The 17,092-nt window shown below is 38.9% G+C and overlaps 1 protein-coding gene across 2 annotated transcripts in view; it reads right to left on the reverse strand.

The window, feature by feature from the left end:
- Positions 1–17,092, reverse strand: part of COPG2 (COPI coat complex subunit gamma 2) — a 268,489-nt gene that overhangs the window by 218,475 nt on the left and 32,922 nt on the right. For both annotated transcript variants that reach the window (XM_043872663.1, XM_043872662.1), the window contains exons 6-9: positions 11,444–11,519; positions 9,530–9,622; positions 8,466–8,552; positions 7,024–7,181 (exon numbers count right to left, since the gene is read on the reverse strand). In XM_043872663.1, coding sequence (XP_043728598.1) covers positions 7,024–7,181; positions 8,466–8,552; positions 9,530–9,622; positions 11,444–11,519 — 414 coding nt within the window. The remainder of the gene's footprint in view (positions 1–7,023; positions 7,182–8,465; positions 8,553–9,529; positions 9,623–11,443; positions 11,520–17,092) is intronic.

The raw sequence follows: 17,092 nt of genomic DNA on the forward strand, positions 1-17,092 counted from the left end.
TATTCATTTGTTACAATATTTAAAACACTTCAGAAGCCCCCTATTTGCCACCTTCCAAGCAGTACTATGCTGATGCCCTAAAGATAAACACTATCTTAACTTGTAATACCATAGATTAGTTGTGCCAGCTAAATCTGAAATTAACTTATATAGAACTCCAAGGAATGTATTTGTTTGTATGCGACTTCTTTGAGATTTATCCATGTGGTCACATTTATCAATGGTTATTGCTGTTGTTCAGTCACTTAGTCATGTCCAACTATTTGCAACCCCATGGACTGCAGCATGCTGAACTTCACTGTCCTTCACTATCTCCCAGAGTTTGCTCAAACTCATGTCCATTGAATAACCATGGTAATTTTTTCATCTCTATTATTGTACATATACTACTGACTATATGTTGTTGTTGTTCAGTCGCTCAGTCATGTCCAACTCTTTGCAACCCCATGGACTGCAGCACACCAGGCTTCCCTGAGTTTTGCCATCTCCTGGAGCTTGCTCAAATTCATGTCCACTGGTTGGTGATGCCATACAACCATCTCATCTGTAGGCCCCTTCTCCTCCTGCCTTCAACCTTTCCCAGAATCAGGGTTTTTTTCCCAATGAGTCAGCTCTTCACATTAGGTGGCCAAAGTACTGGAGCTTTAGCATCAGTCCTTCTAATGAATATTCAGGGTTGATTTCCTTTAGGATTGACTGGTTTGATCTCCTTGCAATCTAATGGACTCTCAATAGTCTTCTCCAACACCAAAGCTCGAAAGCTTCAATTCTTCAACGCTCAGCCTTCTTTACAGTCCAACTCTCACATCTGTACATGACTACTGGAAAGACCATAGCTTTGACTAGACAGACCTTTGTTGGCAAAGTAATGTCTCTGCTTTTTAATATTCTGTCTAGGTCTGTCATAGCTTTTCTTCCAAGGAGCAAGTGTCTTTTAATTTCATGGCAGCAGTTACCATCTGCAGTGATTTTGGAGCCCAAGAAAATAAAGCCCTGTCACTGTTTTCACTGTTTCCTAATCTATTTGTCATGAAGTGATAGAACCAGATGTCATGATCTTAGGTTTTCTGAAAGCTGAGTTTTAAGCCAGCTTTTTTGCTCTCCTCTTTCTCCTTCATCAAGAGGCTCTTTAGTTCCTCTTCGCTTTCTGCCATAACGGTGGTGTCATCTGCATATCTGAAGTTACTGATATTTTTCATGACAATCTTGATTTCAGCTTGAAATTCATCCAGCCCAGGATTTTGCATGATGTACTCTGCATGTATGTTAAATAAGCAGAGTGACAATATACAGCCTTGATGTACTCCTTTCCCAATTTGGAACCAGTTCAGTTCTAACTGTTCCTTCTTGACCTGCATACAGGTTTCTCAGGAGACAGGTAAGGTGGTTTGGTATTCCCATCTCTTTAAGAATTTTCCACATTTTGTTATGATCCACACAATCAAAGACTTTAACATAGTTAGTGAAGCAAAAGTGGATGTTTTCTAGATTCCCCCAGCTCTCTCTTTATGATCCAACCAATGTTGACAACTTGATCTCTGATTCCTCTGCCTTTTCTAAACCCAGCTTGTACATCTGGAAGTTCTCAGTTCATGTACTGCTGAAGCCTAGCTTGGAGAATTTTGAGCATGAACTTGCTAGAATGTGAAGTGAGTGCAATTGTACAGTAGTTTTGTTAGGTAGTTAGAATAGGGAAAAGGAGTCCAAAATGGCGGTGGCTAAAAGACCTGAAAGGGGAAAGCCCGCGGAAAATAGAACAAAGGGAGGTCAGAGGACCGGAGTGAGAACCTCAGGTAAAACAAACAATGCTCCTGCCTAAGCCCAATTTACATAAGACAGGCCCAGGGACAGAGAAACATATAAAAAGAGGAGCCAAAGCCCTCTTCACTCTCTCCCTCTCCCTCTCTCTCTCCCGCACAATGGGGCGATCTTCTCTTCGCGTCTTTGGATCGATGTGCCCTCGTGCCTTGAAGATGGATTTTCCTGCTATTATCTAAATAAATAGAGCTGTAACACTGAGCTGTAACACTGATTTATTTAAGAGCTATAACACGGTCTGTCCTCCAAGAGCTGAGACCCACCAAGGGGGCTTCAATGTCCGTCACTCCAAATTTTTGTTGTGACGAGACAAAGAACCGAGGAGCAAACACTCACATGACAGTTTGAACATTCTTTGGCATTGCCCTTCTTTGGGATTGGAATGAAAATCGATCTTTTCCAGTCCTTTGGGATTGGAATGAAAATCGATCTTTTCCAGGTGACTCCTGAGGTTTCCAAATTTGCTGACATATTGAGAGCAGCACATTAATAGCATCATCTTTTAGGATTTGAAATAGCTCAACGGGAAATCCATCACCTCCACTAGCTTTGTTTGTAGTGATGCTTCCTAAGGCCCACTTGATTTCACACTCCAGAAGTCTGTTTCTAGGTGAGTGATCACACCATCATGGTTATCTGGGTCATAAAGGTCTTTTTGTATAGTTATTTTGTGTATTCTTGTCATCTCTTCTTAATATCTTCTGCTTCTGTTAGGTTCATATAATTTTTGTCCTCTATTGTGCCCATCTTTGCATGAAATGTTCCCTTGGTACCTCTAATTTTCTTGAAGAGATCTCTAGTCTTTCCTGTTCTATTGTTTTCTTCTATTTCTCTCCACTGTTCTCTTAGGAAGGCTCTCTTATCTCTCCATGCTATTCTCTGAAACTCTGCATTCAGCTGGGTATAGCTTTCCTTTTCTCCTTTGCCTTTTGCTTCTCTTCCTTTCTCAGCTATTTGTAAGGACTTCTCAGACAACCATTTGCCTTTTTGCATTTCTTTTACTTGGGGATGATTTTATAAATATACCAAATTTTATTTTTTGATTCAAGCATTAATGGATGTTTGACTTGCTTCCATTTGGGGGCTATTATGAAAAAGCACATTTGGGATGTCTTTTGACACACAAATGCATGCATTTCTGCTTGGTATTTAAAAGAAGTCAATTCAAATTTTGATCAAGGATTCAGTGAATCCGTGGATCAAAGAAGATGTGGTATCTTTACAGTAGTGAATATTCTAAGAACTTGATATATCCCTCTACTTATTCAAGTCATACTTGTTAAATAACATTTTATAATCTTGTGTAGAAATATACAAAATTTTTGGTAGATTTATTTCTAAGGATCTGATTTTTACTGAAATGATACCATCTTTTCAAAACTGTTTCATATTGACTAGCTGTCGGTGTGTAGAAACAAAACTGATTTTGGTTATTAGCCTATCCAGTAATTCTGGTAAACTCATATCAATTTTAATAGATAATATATAGATTATTTTGCATTTTCTATATACAAAATAATGTTGTATACAAAGATAGTTTCACGTCCCGTTTCAAATCTTTATATATTTTCCTTAACTTATTGTACCACGTAGGACTTTGCAGTAAAATGTTACCTAAAAAGCAGGATTAGCAGGCATCCTTGTCTCATTCATGATCTTAAGGGGAATGTCTTTCATATTTCACCAATAAATATTAGTGTATTGGAGATTTATTGGGGGTAGACTTATCATAATAATAACATTCCTTTCTATGGATTCTTTACAGTCTGAGCCACCAGGGAAGCCCTCAGATCTCAGTTCCTCTGCAGGATCTCAGTTCCCTGATCAGGTATTGAACCCATGCCTCAGCAGTGAAAGTGCCAAGTCCTAACCATGGAACTGTCAGGGAATTCTTGAAAAGAGAGATATAATTTACAAATTGCCATTGAATTTTATCAATTGCTTTTTTAGCATCTATTAAGATATTAAGATTTTTACCCTTTATTCTTTAAATGAGGAATATAATGACAATTGTTGATTGTTAGATCAATCTTGCAGTTCCAGAAGAAATGCATACTGGGAAATACTTGTTCATTATTTCTTCAAGTTTTGCTCCATTCTCTCACATCTCCCTCTAGAATTCCAATTATGTATCAAGTGGTAGGCCACTTGATACTATTCTATTGTTCTCTGAAGCTCTGTTTATTTTTCTTTAATCTGTTTTCTTTCTAGTCTCCAAATTAGTTACTTTTATAGCAATATCTTCCAATTCACTAACTCTAACACTTTCACTCTTCTCAGTGATCTCTAGCTTCACGTTAGGACACCCCGCAAATTGTCCCTTTCAGTTACTGTACTTGTAGCAGGCAGACTGGTTTCCCAAAGATGTCCATGCTTTCTCCCACAGAACCTGTGAATACATTACCTTATACAACACAGACCAACCCCTGGCTGCCAGCCAGCAAGGAAAGAGACCTACAATCTATGACCACAAAGAAATGAATCTGGCCAACAACCTTAATGAGATTGAAAGTGGATTCTTCAGTAAGCAACAGCACCCTGCCAACATTTTAACTTTAACCTATGAGACTGATGTCTAACCTACAGAACTGTGAAATCATGGATGTTGTGATTACACCTGTGGTAATCTGTTATGGCAGCAATAAAACACTAATACAGATTTTGGTATCTGAAAGTGAAGGTGCTACAACAACAAATACCTAAAATTGTGGAACTGTTTTTGGAACCAGATAATGGGTAGAGGCTACAAGAATTTTAGTGAACATAATGAAGAAAATCTAAAACGCCTGAACAAACTATTAATAGAAATGTGGTCTTGAAGGAAGAGCCAGTGAAGGTTCATAAACTGCTTGTAGAAAGCTGGTCCCAGAGCATCAGAAGAAACTTGTTATTATAAACTGGAGTAAGATGGACCCTTGTTATGTACTGATAGAGAGTCTAGTGAAACTGTGTCCTGCAGGTTACGTGGAAAGCGGAATTTATAAACAAACTTGGATACTGACTTGAGGAAATTTCCAAGGAAACTGGTGAAGGTATGACCTGGTTTCCTCTTGCTGCTTACAGTAAAATGTGAGATGACCAATTTAACCAGTCAACAGCAGCCTTGACCTATACCCATGACCTGTAGACTGCCTACGGACTTCCTTTTCTACAGTCTATCCTACTGATTTTTGGACTTGCTTAGCAAGGTCCAAAACTGTTTATGCTGTTTATTCCATGTTTTAAAAAAAATGTATTTAAAAAACAAACCAGAAACCTCTTCATATTTTTAACTCCTATTGGTTCTGCTGCTCTGGTTGAACTCTGATATAGCACTTTTAAGTTCTTAAAAAAATTTTTTTAACTTTTTTAGTTTCCATGTCCTCTATTCATTCACTGTAACTATTTTGCATTAAAGTCTTTAATAACAAATTTACAATAGATGCTTTAATTTTTTATCTGCCAATTGCAATATCTGGGCCACATCAGGCCCAATTTCTATTGATTGCTTTTTCTCAGCTACTCACATTTTCCAAAATCCTTGAACTTCTAGCAATTTTATTTTTTAATTACTTTCAAATTTATTACTATATACAGACAACTGTGTATGATAAAATGCAAAGACTTTAGAATCTAAGGTGTTTCTGGAGCAGGCAGTTAACTTAGCTGGAAGAAAACTCTAAACATCATCTTCTCCATGCAGTGTTGCAACTGAATTCTCCATTTAGTTCTTTCGGCTGACAGCTACTGCTTTATGCCAGGTTTACCAGTATTCTCCTGTACATGCATAATTAGAGGAACTGTACATAGTTCTGTATTTCTCCTGTACACAATGATTTTTGTGCAGAGTTGAAAATTTATTTTGAGACTCACTGTATCTATGGCCCCCTTTTTCCCAGGATTTCCACCCTAAATTTCCATCATTCTTCTAATTTCAAACTGTTCTGACCCCACTGTCTACTTAGTAAATACTATGGCTTTTGGGGTTCCCACACACAAAAGTTGTGGCATGCCCTCAGAGACCAGCCAGATATATGCAAATTTTACCCAGTATAGTTTCTGTCTTTCAGACATCCACTTCCCTCCAGTTTTTGCCTGTTTTTCACCACTCACCAGTACTTTCAAATAGTGTGGGGTTTTTTGTTTCAGGGAAGCATGCTGCTGCTGCTGTTTAGTCACTAGGTTGAGTTCGTCTCTTTAGCTACAGCCACCAGGCTCCTCTATCCAAAGGTTTTCCCAGGCAGAATACTGGAGTGGGTTGCCATTTCCTTCTCCATGGGATCTTCCCGATCCAGGGATCAAACCTGCATCTCCTGCTTGGCGTGCAGGTTCTTTACCATTAAGCCACCTAATGATATAATCATTATTTGCAGGAGGGCTAATATAACCAAGCTACCCTACCATTACTGAGAGCAGGAAGCTCAACAGAGTATTTTTTTTAACATTCCATTTTATGTTCTCTATTGACATTTACATTGTATCTCCTAGTTTTCTTAATGATTACTCAACAGATTACAATACTTATCCTTATATTATCACTGTATACCATCAGATAATATAACACTACTTCATGAAAAATATAAAAACCTTATGAATGTGTAATTCTACTAGTCTCCCTCATGTGCTTTAAATGAATAAATTATTTAAATAAATCATTAAATACAATACTTCAACATTCTCTTTTATAAAAATAAAAAAGAAAAGATGATTCTTAAGGTCACTTCCAGCTTTCACATTTAATTATTATATAACCTATGGTAAGTATTTTTTTGTTCAATATCAGTTTGTTATTTATTGTATTATTAGTGGTCATACCCTATTAAGTACATATACTAGAGCATGTGTGTGGTCAGTAACGTCCAACGGTTTGTAGCCCCATGAACTGTAGCCCACCAAGCTTCTCTGTCCATGGGGCTTTTCAGGCAAGAGTACTAGAATGAGTTGCCATATCCTACTCCAGGAGATCTTCCTGACTCAAGGATTGAACCTGCATTGCAGGCAGATTATTTACACTGAGCCAAAAGGGAAGCCCATACCAAAGCATACATTAAGGTAAAAATAAAAGTTGTGTTACTAGGAATCCCATGATTTTCCTTCTTAATTTGGAAAATCCCAAATCCCTCTGTAAAGTCAGCACTGCCCAAAAAATATTCATAAAGGAAATAAACTCTGAGGCATGTTAACCAGCAAATGGAAAATTACTTAGGTTTAGATGAAAACACTTACCCCTCTTCATTTTCTTTTAGTAAGCGACTGGCAATTCGGATCAACATGCAGTAAGCAAACTGTGATTTGAGACCAGATTTAGTAAATTTATTCAACATCTTAGAAACAGCAAGGCGATCATTCTTTTTAAGGTGATACAAAACTCCCAATGCATGGTACTAAAGAACAAGAAAAAGAATGTAAGACAGAAAGAAGGCTGAATAGGAAGAGGATAAAATTGACATAAAAATGCAATCATACAGAGCTAGGTTTTTAATAAAAAGATACCCAACTCTAATGTATACAAAGAGAATTATCTTTTCCATGCTGAATCAAACACAGGCATGATTGAAAGGATGAGTTTTTAATTTACCCTGTTAATTCAGATTAGGTAAGTATTAAGGGGATGACATACAATCTGAAGACGGCTCTAGCAGATTCAGCGTTGCCCCATCCATCCTTAGGACAAAGGCTCTCAGGTCCAAGGCTTTAACCAGTGTTACAGGTCTTGCTTAGTGGCTTTAAATCATCTGTGGTTATGTTAGTGGTTAATAGATTCATCTCCTAAAGTAGGTTTACGGCATGTAATTATCATGGCATTTTGTGTAAAAACACAATGATCAGAGTTAGGAGGGTGAGAATGTTTCCCAAGGGAAAAATTACTACTTTATTTCCTCATAACTGAATATGCTAACATGAGAAGTAAATGCTGAAATGGAATAAGTACTCTCTCAAACACAAATGGGGTATTTTATACAAAACTTGCCAGTTAAGAATTTAATCTTCTTCCTTTTAATTAAGAATAGCCTAGTGAATATCAAAAGTAGATCCTTCCAACAGAAGTTTTATAATGTCTAATATAATCATGGGTTTTGGGTTTTGGGTCATGGGTTTTCCGCTTCCCAGGTGGCTCAGGGGTAAAGAATCCACCTGCCAATGCAGGAGATGCAGGAAACACAGGTTCGATCCCTGGGTCAGGAAGATTCTCTGAAGGAGAACATGGCAACATGCTTCAGTATTCTTTCCTGGAAAATCCCATGGACAGAGGAGTCTGGTGGGCTACAGTCCATAGGGTCGCAAAGAGTCTAACTTGACTGAGTGACTGAGCACACACCTCAAACAGTATAATCAAGGCCTGAAAAGCTTGGAATTGAACATCCACCTTCACAAATTTTCAAACAGGAATAAAATAAATTATGACTTTGGGAATAAGCACCTCAAATATTACTGAATATAAGAATCTTTCTCAAACATTCTTATAGCTTCTACTAAACACTAGCAGGGTAAATCATAATTAGGGGATACTTACTTGAGAATATGCACTAATAGGCTACTTAATATTAAATTGCTTAATATTAGTCTTTAGCTAATACTCATCTGGAGAGTCAATAAATTGCCCCTAAAATGCAGGGTTACAGAAAGCTGATCTAGAGACATAAGCCAAGGTGATTCAGTGACAGTACCTGGACCATAATATTATCACTTGAAGCAGCTTCTTGGGCTTCATTGACCCAGCGCTTAACCACATCATAGCTTATCTTCATCATGTGCTAAATACAGAAAAAATTGAGAACAGATCACACATAGTCACTAAAAGTTTAGAAACATGAGTTAGTTTTCTTGGGAAATCACTAACAGACATTTCCAGAAAAAAAAAAAAGAAACAACTTTACAGTGTTAGATGTCTATTTCAAGTCTCTGAGACAACTAGTGAACCTGACACACTTGTTCAAGACCCCTTTGCAAAGGTGAGCATATGTCTGTGGGCTGGGAGAGATGTATAAAGGGAAGTAATGAGAGGGAAAGGACGGGAAGGGAATGGATAATTAATAAGATGGTACTTAAATAATGTTAACATCAAAGGTTTTACTTCCAGGAAACTCACCTGGAAGAAAAAACAGAGTGCCATAAAAAAGTAGAGTACCTGCTGTAAAACTCGACCAATTATATTCCAGAACCAGCAACTCTCGTGATTCAGATGATCTAATCCATTCACACATTAGTAACCAATTTTAATCAAATACAATGTGATAGTCTGTCATGAATAAATTTTGTTTTGGTGAAAAAGAGAAAGAAAAGATATTACTAAAACAAAGAGCACTTCCTGGGAGGAAATTCAGTAGTGGGACAGTAGACTTTGGGTTGAAGGACAATTGCAGACACAAGGCACCCACAAAAGCAGAGGACAAAGAGACAAGAGGCTCAAGGGCAGGTCACAGAGGAAGACAGAGAAAGAGACTACCTCCCAGTTTCTCTCCTGACCCTCATCCCACCCTTATCCCCCATCTGTGTTATGTGTATAACATAGCTTTCTCATGACAAAAACCTTTCAAACATATGAAAATTTCACACTTTAACTGCCCATTTTAATCCTTCAATGTTCCTCTGTCAGATAAAGCATTTGTATAAAGTAACAGAAATGTATACATATTTTTTAATGTTTCATTTGTGAGAGAATCATAGTGGTATTTTGTTTTTGCAACTAGAAACTGTACCATGCATGAGAATCAGTTACTTGTTCACTTACTAAGGAAGATACCAATGCTGAACTTGATACACTGGAGACTTTATCCACAATGGCCTGCTTCATGTACCTCTCAATGGCTTGCAACATTGTCCCCTGAGAACATTCATAAAGAAAAAGGCTGAAGTAAGACATTTCCATGCAAAATTACCACTTCAAAATAATCTACAAACACAAGTCACACATTTGTTTCTGTGCAAATATTTAGAATGTATTAAAAGGCTTATCATATAATAATCAGATCCCAGAGGACAGGACCCAGACAACCAAGTGGTAGCTTCAAGAAGGAACATTTTAGAGTATACAGAAGGAGAAGGAATAACTGCTCCACAATGAAATAAATGGTCTCAAAGTGGAGAATCCCAGTTCGGAAATACACAAGTAAAGGCTGAACCTACCAGAGGTATTATAAAATGAATTCCTAAATGGGGATGCTTTAGAAGTCCTGAAGATACCTCTATGTATAGGGCATATACTGGGCTGGTCAAAAAGGTCATTTGAGATTTTGTACATCTTATAGAAAAACCCAAACAAACTTTTTGGCCAACCCAACATTTTTCATATGGATCCCAGAAAGTTCTATAAATCAATTGTAAACTCTGATTATTTCAAATACATAAGAAATTACATGTGGAATATGCTAATTATATTGAGTCCTCAGCTTGAAATCCTCTGAAAATAAACTTCTTTTTAACTTACCTGGAAGAAAGTTTAGCCCTGGCAAGGTGGTGGCAAATAAGGATGGTACACACACCAAGCTCAATGACTTAGATGAAGAGATTCTTACTGCTAGCCTTGGCATGGTCAAGTCTCATGCTACTGATTTAATGCTAAAAACAAAAGCAACCACAACAAAGTAAGGGAGCCTGAGAAACGTTAAACCACTCCTATTGCTCCTTCTAGGTCCAGAGCTACCATTTATGCCTGCTCAGCCTCTGTAACTCAGATGCAAATGTATACACAAAATACATGTGTATATACGAATACACATATGAATGTGTATTCATTCATGAATACACCAAACACAGCACTCATGAATACAGCCAAAATCTTATTCAGTTTGGTTGGCAATGCCCAGTCTGCCCTTCACTTTAACCTTTCCTGCAGAGTTCCAAGAAAGGGACAGCCTAACATACTCTATAACCTCATTCCTTCTAATACAACAGACTAAGTCAAGGTTAAACACCTGACTTAGACCCAGGTGGACACAAGCTACTGGCTAGCTGACGGCTAGTCAGACTGTTTCTCCTAAATATTTAAATGAGGAGGCTTGAGCCTCATAAATAATGGATCGTAATGGTAAATACCTGGAAATCTTGCTGTTGCATTCCTTACAGCTGTCCTACTTCTAGTTCTGGTATCTGGTTGTAAGCTTTACCTCAAATTCTGAGAGATTTGTGTTTTGTAATAAAGTTTTCTTTTAAGCTAAATTTGGGACATTCCCAGTGGTCCAGTGGTTGGGACTTCACCTTCCAGTAGGTGGGAGGGTCAATTCCTTGGTCAAGGGGTTGAGATCCTACATTCCTCTTGGCCAAAAAAAACAGAACATAAACAACAGAAGCAATGTTGCAACAAACGTAATACACACTTTGAAAATTGTCCACATCAAAAAATGTTTATAAAAATAAAAAAATAAAATATAAAAGCTAAATTCAAATGGCTTTTGTTTCCTACAAGCAACGTGCCCTATGACAAAAATTCATGCGAGTAAATATGGCGAGAAATAGACTAATATAAATAAAAGGCAAAAACAATCTAGAAGGAAAAAAGCCTGGAGCCACAAAAGCCTTTCTGGTAGTCATGTTTCTCTGCTGCTGCTAAATCACAAAGTCAGACAAGGAATCCTACTAAATTTACATGGCCACCTGCAGATAAACACAGGTCCCCTTTGATGCCTCAGTAAAGCAAAGAACTTACATCAGTGATCCTGCAGAGAGCCCTGATGGCTGGGCCTCGGTACACATCTTCCTTTCCAGTCATGTCCTTAGTCAGACTGAGAAAAATCAAATTAGTTACCATAAGATTAAAGTTCTCTCTTCTGTGGAGTCCACCCATACTTAATTCCACTTGTCCCCATAATTATCTTAATGCAACTATTAATTCAACAAATATTTATTGAGTATCTTCTTTGGATAAACATAAAAACTATTGGATAGAAGACCATTTTAAATCTAAAGAACACAGCAGTGAGCAAAACCAAGTCTTTGCCTTCATGAAGCTTACATTCTAGAGGGAAAAGAGACATTAGTCACAAAAAACTAAGTACATACATAATTTTAGGTCATCCAGGTCTCTGCAATCTCATTCCTTTTTATGACTAAGTAATATTCCATTGTATACTGATTACTGGCATAAAAAACAGACAACGATATAGAGAGCCTCATGCTCAAATCCCCCCAAACTCCCCAAATCTAACTCTTTAAAAGAAACTGACTGATAGCCAAGAGGCACATGAAAAGATGCTCAGCATCACTAACTATTAAAGAACTACAAATCAAAGCTCACACCAGTTGGAATGGCCATCATCAAAAAAATCAACGCATGATAAATGCTGTAGAGGGTGTGGAGAAAAAGGAACTCTCTTACACTGCTGGTGGAATGTAAATTGATACAGTCACTATAGAGAACAGTACAGAGGTTCTGTGAAAGTGAAAAGTGTTAGTTGCTCAGTTGTGTCCGCCTCTTGACAACCCCATGGACTGTAGCCCGCCAGACTCCTCTGTCCATGGGATTCTCCAGGCAAGCATACTGGAGGGAGCTGCCATTCCCTTTTCCAGGGGATCTTCCCAACTCAGGGATCGAACCTGGGTCTCCTGCATTGCAGATGGACTCTCTAGCATCTGAGCCACCAGGGAAGCCTAAAGAGGTTCCTTAAAAAACTAAAAATAGAACCACCATATGACCTAGCAATCCCCTCCTGGGCATATACTGAGAGAAAAACCATAACTCAAAAAGATACATGTACCTCAATGCTCACTGCAGCACTATTTACAATAGCCAGGATATTGAAGCAACCTAGATGGCCATCAACAGAGGAATGAATAAAGATATGACGTGAAGTGAAGTGAAGTCACTCAGTCATGTCCAAGTCTTTGCAACCCCATGGACTATAGCCTACCAGGCTCCTCTATCCTTGGGATTTTCCAGGCAAGAGTACTGGAATGGGTTGCCATTTCCTTCTCCAGGGGATCTTCCCAACCCAGGGATCAAATCTGGGTCTCCCACACTGCAGGCAGATGCTTTACCATCTGAGCAACTAGGGAAGCCCCAGGGAAGAATATGATACATATATACAACGGAACATTACTCAGCCATAAAAAAGAACAAGACTGCAGAGACATGGATAGACCTAGAGACTGTCATACAGAAAGAGATAAGTCAGAAAAACAAATATTGCATATTCATGCATATACGTGGAATCTAGAAAACAGTAGAGATGAACCTGTTTGCTAAGCAGAAACAGAGACACAGATGTAAAGAACATACATATGGACACCAAGGGGGGGAAACTGTGGGGATAAACCGAAAACTTGAGATTGACATATATACACTACTATGTATAAAACAGGTAACTAATGAGAACCTACTGTATAGCACAGGGAAAAATAAAGAAGGGATAATCTTCTTTATTGTAGGACATTTGTTTGTAGGACATTTGTTAAAGTAACCTTACAAAAATGCATTTCAATATACGTTAGGTGCAGACAAACATTATTTGATTCCAATTATATGAGATACCTAGAATGAGAACAAGACCCAGTTTCCCCCTCAGTCAGTCTATCCCATCAGGAAGCTTCTATAAGCCTCTTATCCTTCTCCATCAGAGGGCAGTCTGAAAACCACAATCACAGAAAACTAACCAATCTAATCACATCGACCATAGCCATCTCTTCACTCTTGCCATCTCCTGTTCGATCACTTCCAATTTGCCTTGATTCATGGACCTAACATTCCAGGTTCCTATGCAATATTGCTCTTGACAGCATTGGACCTTGCTTCCATCACCAGTCACATCCACAACTGGGTGTTGTTTTTGCTTTGGCTCCATCTCTTCATTCTTTCTGGACTTATTTCTCCACTGATCTCCAGTAGCATGTTGGGCACCTACCGACCTAGGGAGTTCATCTTTCAGTGTCCTATCTTTTTGCCTCTTCATACTGTCATAGGGTTCTCAAGGCAAGAATACTGAAATGGTTTGTCATTTCCTTCTCCAGTGGGCCACATTTTGTCAGAACTCTTCATCATGACCCATCCGTCTTGGGTGGCCCTACACAGCAACGGCTTATAGTTTCACTGAGTTAGACAAGGCTGTGACCTCACAAGAGACTGTCCCGAACTTGCCTGTGGGTGTCTGGGAGTCTCCGGACGTGGGTTGGTGGTGTCCTCCTGCAGGGTAGGGGGCACTGAGTGTAACAGTACATGCATAGGATCTTTTGAGGGAAGTCACCATTATCTTCATTACCTCCACCATAGCTTGGCCCCAGGTAAATGGCTCCACCCATCCACAGAAAATTGGATTTAAGATTTACTGAGTCAAACACATAGAGTCAAAAAATACACTGGTATATGCCAGGGGCTGGAGGTGGGGGTGGAGAGGGGGAATGGGGAGTTAGTGTTTAATGGGGACATAGTTGTAGTTTAGGAAGGTGAAAAATTTGAGAGATGGATGATGAGAGTTGCACAACAATGTGAATGTATTCAGTGCTACTGAACTGTAAAGTATGGTTAAAATAGTATGCTTTATATTACGTGACTGTGTGCATGCTCAGTCGTGTCCAACTCTTTGCATCTCCATGGACTGTAGCCCATCAAGCTCTTCTGTCCATGGATTCTCCAAGCAAGAATACTGGAGTGGGTTGACATGCCCTCCCCTCCAGGGAATCTTTCAGACCCAGGGATCAAACCCACTTATCCCTGTGTCTCCTGCACTGCAGGCAGATTCTTTTCCTGCTGAGTTATGGAGGAAGACTTTTACCACAATAAAAAAAAAAAAAAAAAAAAAAAAAAACAACTCTTTTTTAAAGGAAAAAAAGAAATTGGCTAAAATGATTACTTTAAGATGTCTCTTTCTCAGGAATGGCTTTCTAAAATGACAACTGTCAATGATTTCAGACCCTTCTATGGAGCTGCAAAGGCAGGAGGGGAGTGTGGACTGAGGTACAAAATTTCATGTCCATAATTTTAAAAGGTTTTTCATCTTTAGGTTATTCACTCTTTTGTCCCTCCTTCTCTTGTCTTCTGTGTACTTATATTGCCCTCAGATTGACTCTCCATCTCCTCTCCCACTCAGTTCCCCTCACATGATCCAAAATGGCCTCCAACTCCAACTCACTTCATCAGGGCACCAAAAGGAGAAAGCCTGAATAACTGACAGTCCTTCAGCTTCTTTCATTTTTCAGTTATTAAAGTATTTTACTCATGTAACAATCCATTCTCAACATATTCAGAAAGGTATAAAATATAAAGTCTAAGTCTGTCCTCATCCACGCTAGCCTATAATGCCACTCAACTAGAAACAGTCATTGTGAATAGTCACTTATGTTTTCTTAAGGAAGTTCTTAAAATACATATTTACAACCACCGGGGTTTATTAAAATGCATGCCAATGGATATCCACTCCTCTGGTACCTTCAATTTTACTTAATGATATAACCTAAGAATCTTTCCATACAGGGAGATGTTTTAAAATTTTAGATATTTATGTTTTTTAAAATATATAAATGCATATCTAAAATTTTTTTAATAGCAGCACAGATTTCCATTGTTTGGATACAAATAGTTTATCAACCAGTCTTTTTCACAAATATTTGCATTTATCCAGTTAGATAAAAAACTGAGGTTTGGCAGGATTAGTTTCTTCTAAGGTTTCTCTCCTTTGTCTACTGATAGCATGGAAGTAGTCACAATAATGTATAAACAAAAAGGCATGGCTACGTTCCAAAAAAACCTTACTTACAAAATGGCACAACAGCTTTGGCCACTGGCCATAGTTTGCCAACAGTTGCTCTGAACTTCTGTTTAGCTTAGGCTGCCCTGACAGTAAAGGTTTACCTACAGATAGTTTATTTGGGAATGTGTTCTGAGGGAGAAGTAAAAGATAAGGAAGTAAACAAAGGAGGAGGGAAAATCAACCCAGACAAGTTTTCTCTAGTGAATCACTGCCACAAGCAACTGGTTTTTTAATGAGCAACCTTCTGAGGAACCTAGTGAAATATATCTCAGCAACCATACATTCAAGGAATGAAAAAGAAAGAATTTATCCATAAGCTCTTCGCCCCTAGTAGAGAGTTAACCCCAGAGAGTTAACTTCCTGTTCTCTTAACATTCACATGTTAACTCATACATATATGAGTTCAGAGTATGTACAAGAAATCTCAGGGCAGAAAGCAAAACGTTCACCACATGCTTCAGGTGAAGCACTATCAATGCAAGTAAGCTGGACCTCATGGAAATGCTGACCACAGCCATGACTGGAACCAAAGATGAGGCTGAAGAAACGTGAGGTGGCTTGAAAGTGGCACCCAGTATGGCTCATCCTTTGCACCCCTCACATTTGAACATGTCTTCCATTGAATCTAATCTATCACTGAGTCTTCAGGATGGTACTGTTTACTATTTCTACAAGAGACAGGAAGATGAGTAGAACATGGTACAATCCTTGCTGCTACAGCTCATTTCAAAGCCATAACTGATACTCATCATCTCCTTCATATAACCATCCATTCTGTATTTCCCTCACTCTTGGCCAGATAAGGTAACTTATCTCGGTTATGCCTCTGGTAAGTGACTCAAACCTTTATCCCAAGGGACCCACACCTTTTGTTGGTTTTAACCTGGTTGGACCATTGGTTGTTCTCTAATCACCACTCTCCCATGCATGAATGCACCAAAATACACTTGAGTGAATACTCTGAATTCTGGATACAGTCCTCTCTGTCACCTTTATATGAACAACCCTAGATCCTGGTAGGAATCAAGGTCAATTACCTCTATGAGTATATCAGCACCTTCCATTGCCCGCTGGTCCACTAGGCATGAAGAACACAAAGTGACCCAATAATAGTCATCATTTCAAATGTTTACCTGGCTCACTTGCTGCCCCAAGGCTGTTCTGACTCTGGAGTGTGTGATGCCTTAGGTTTGCCAACCTGTTACTCAGACATGTAGCATCCAGAAGTGGGACAGTTCTGAGCTGGAGTTAATCCATAACCAATGGGAACCAGGGATCAATGGGTTAAATGCTTCCCCTTTTTCATCCCTTGAAAACATTGTCCCCTGGGAATCAGGCCCTCTAATCTATACTTAGGGTGAGAATGGGAAGAATAAATTCTCCAAGTGGGTCACTGGGAGTGAGGGAGAGGGGCCGGTCCTACTTCTAACTATGGATTTCTGGACCCACCTGGTCTGTTTACTGGCGACAGTATCATACACTGGCAACTGATTCAGTGGATACATGGCATCTTGGAGGAGAATTCCCAACCTCACAGGGTCTTACTTCCAACCTACTACTTCCGCTGAGCATTCAACAGGCCATGTCATCATGGCATCAGGCTGTCTCCTCCTAAG

This window comes from Cervus elaphus, chromosome 18 (assembly GCF_910594005.1).
Source record: "Cervus elaphus chromosome 18, mCerEla1.1, whole genome shotgun sequence".
Taxonomy (NCBI): domain Eukaryota; kingdom Metazoa; phylum Chordata; class Mammalia; order Artiodactyla; family Cervidae; genus Cervus; species Cervus elaphus.